Source organism: Phaethon lepturus, unplaced genomic scaffold (genome assembly GCF_000687285.1).
Source record: "Phaethon lepturus isolate BGI_N335 unplaced genomic scaffold, ASM68728v1 scaffold25213, whole genome shotgun sequence".
Lineage (NCBI taxonomy): Eukaryota > Metazoa > Chordata > Aves > Phaethontiformes > Phaethontidae > Phaethon > Phaethon lepturus.
The window spans coordinates 3,294-4,422 of NW_010527345.1; the positions used below are offsets into that span (position 1 = coordinate 3,294).

At 60.9% G+C, this 1,129-nt stretch overlaps 1 protein-coding gene across 1 annotated transcript in view; it reads left to right on the plus strand.

The window, feature by feature from the left end:
- Positions 1 to 1,029, plus strand: part of LOC104617918 (stAR-related lipid transfer protein 8-like) — a gene marked incomplete at its 5' end in the record, with an annotated part of 3,587 nt that extends 2,558 nt beyond the window's left edge. Inside the window, 2 exons of the mRNA XM_010283359.1 lie at positions 147 to 362; positions 808 to 1,029. Of these exons, the coding sequence (XP_010281661.1) occupies positions 147 to 362; positions 808 to 1,029 (438 nt within the window). The remainder of the gene's footprint in view (positions 1 to 146; positions 363 to 807) is intronic.
- Positions 1,030 to 1,129: the final 100 nt, after the last annotated feature.

Genomic DNA, 1,129 nt, shown 5'->3' on the forward strand with positions numbered 1-1,129 from the left:
GGACATATGTCCAGGGAGGCTCTGTCCTTCCTCCCTCCTCCTTGGTGGGATGAGGAGTTACGCTTTTCTAGCTGCCCAGGACCACTCACCAAGTCCGCGTAGGATCTCTCTGGCTTGCTGAAGACCTGTATGCTTTTGGCTTGCAGGTTTCCCACGACATCTTGCTGCAGCTGAGCAGCTCCTATATGGCAGCAGATGCTTACCCCCATCCTCTGACAGACTTCGTGTGTGAGGGGGAAAGCAAGGATTTACACTCCTACTTTGAGCAGAGTGTCCAGAACCTGCTCAAAGAGTCATCGGAGAAATTCAAAGGGTGGCTGAGCACCCCGGGGCCCCTGAACACGGAGCTCTCCTGCAAAAAGGTAAATGCCACTGTGTGGAGAGGGGCTTGGGGTCACGCGGGGAAACGTGTACGGGCTGACAGCTGGGAGCCATGGGCCCTGCGGGCACCTGCTGACCTGCTAGCAACCCCGTGGTGCTTCTTACGTGAGGAGGGATCAGCAACCCCATCCCGGGCCAGAGGCAGGGGCTGAGAGATGGACAACTCTGGGATGGAGGGTGCTCCGTGCCCAGCAGTCCCAGCAGAGAGCCCACCGCATTGTTGTTAGCAGAGGAGCTAGGTGCCTGTGTCCAGCGCCTCTCCAGCACCCAGAGCAGCTCTTTTCCCACCCCACCCCACCACTCACTAGCCAGCGGATATGACTGTGCTGCTCCATGGCAGTGGGAGCCATCGGTAAAGCCGCTTGGGGGTTAGCACTGGGGGGGTCCTGTGGGACAGCCTGCCTGACCCTTACCTCGGCCCGTCAGGTTGGGGACGGGCACCCTCTGCGCTTGTGGAAGGTCTCCACGGATGTCGAGGCCCCTCCTGCCACAGTGCTGCACCGGGTGCTTCGGGAGCGTCACCTCTGGGACGAGGACCTGCTGCAGAGCAAAGTGGTGGAAGCCCTGGACAAAAACATGGAGGTCTACCACTACGTCACGGACAGCATGGCCCCCCACCCACGCAGGGACTGTGTGGTGCTCCGGTGAGGGCAAGGAAAGACCCACGCGGGAGGGTTTGGTCTCGGGTTGGCGGATCTCATCCGGCCCCAGCCCTTGGACTGTACAGGGTGCCCCATGTCCTGCTCCC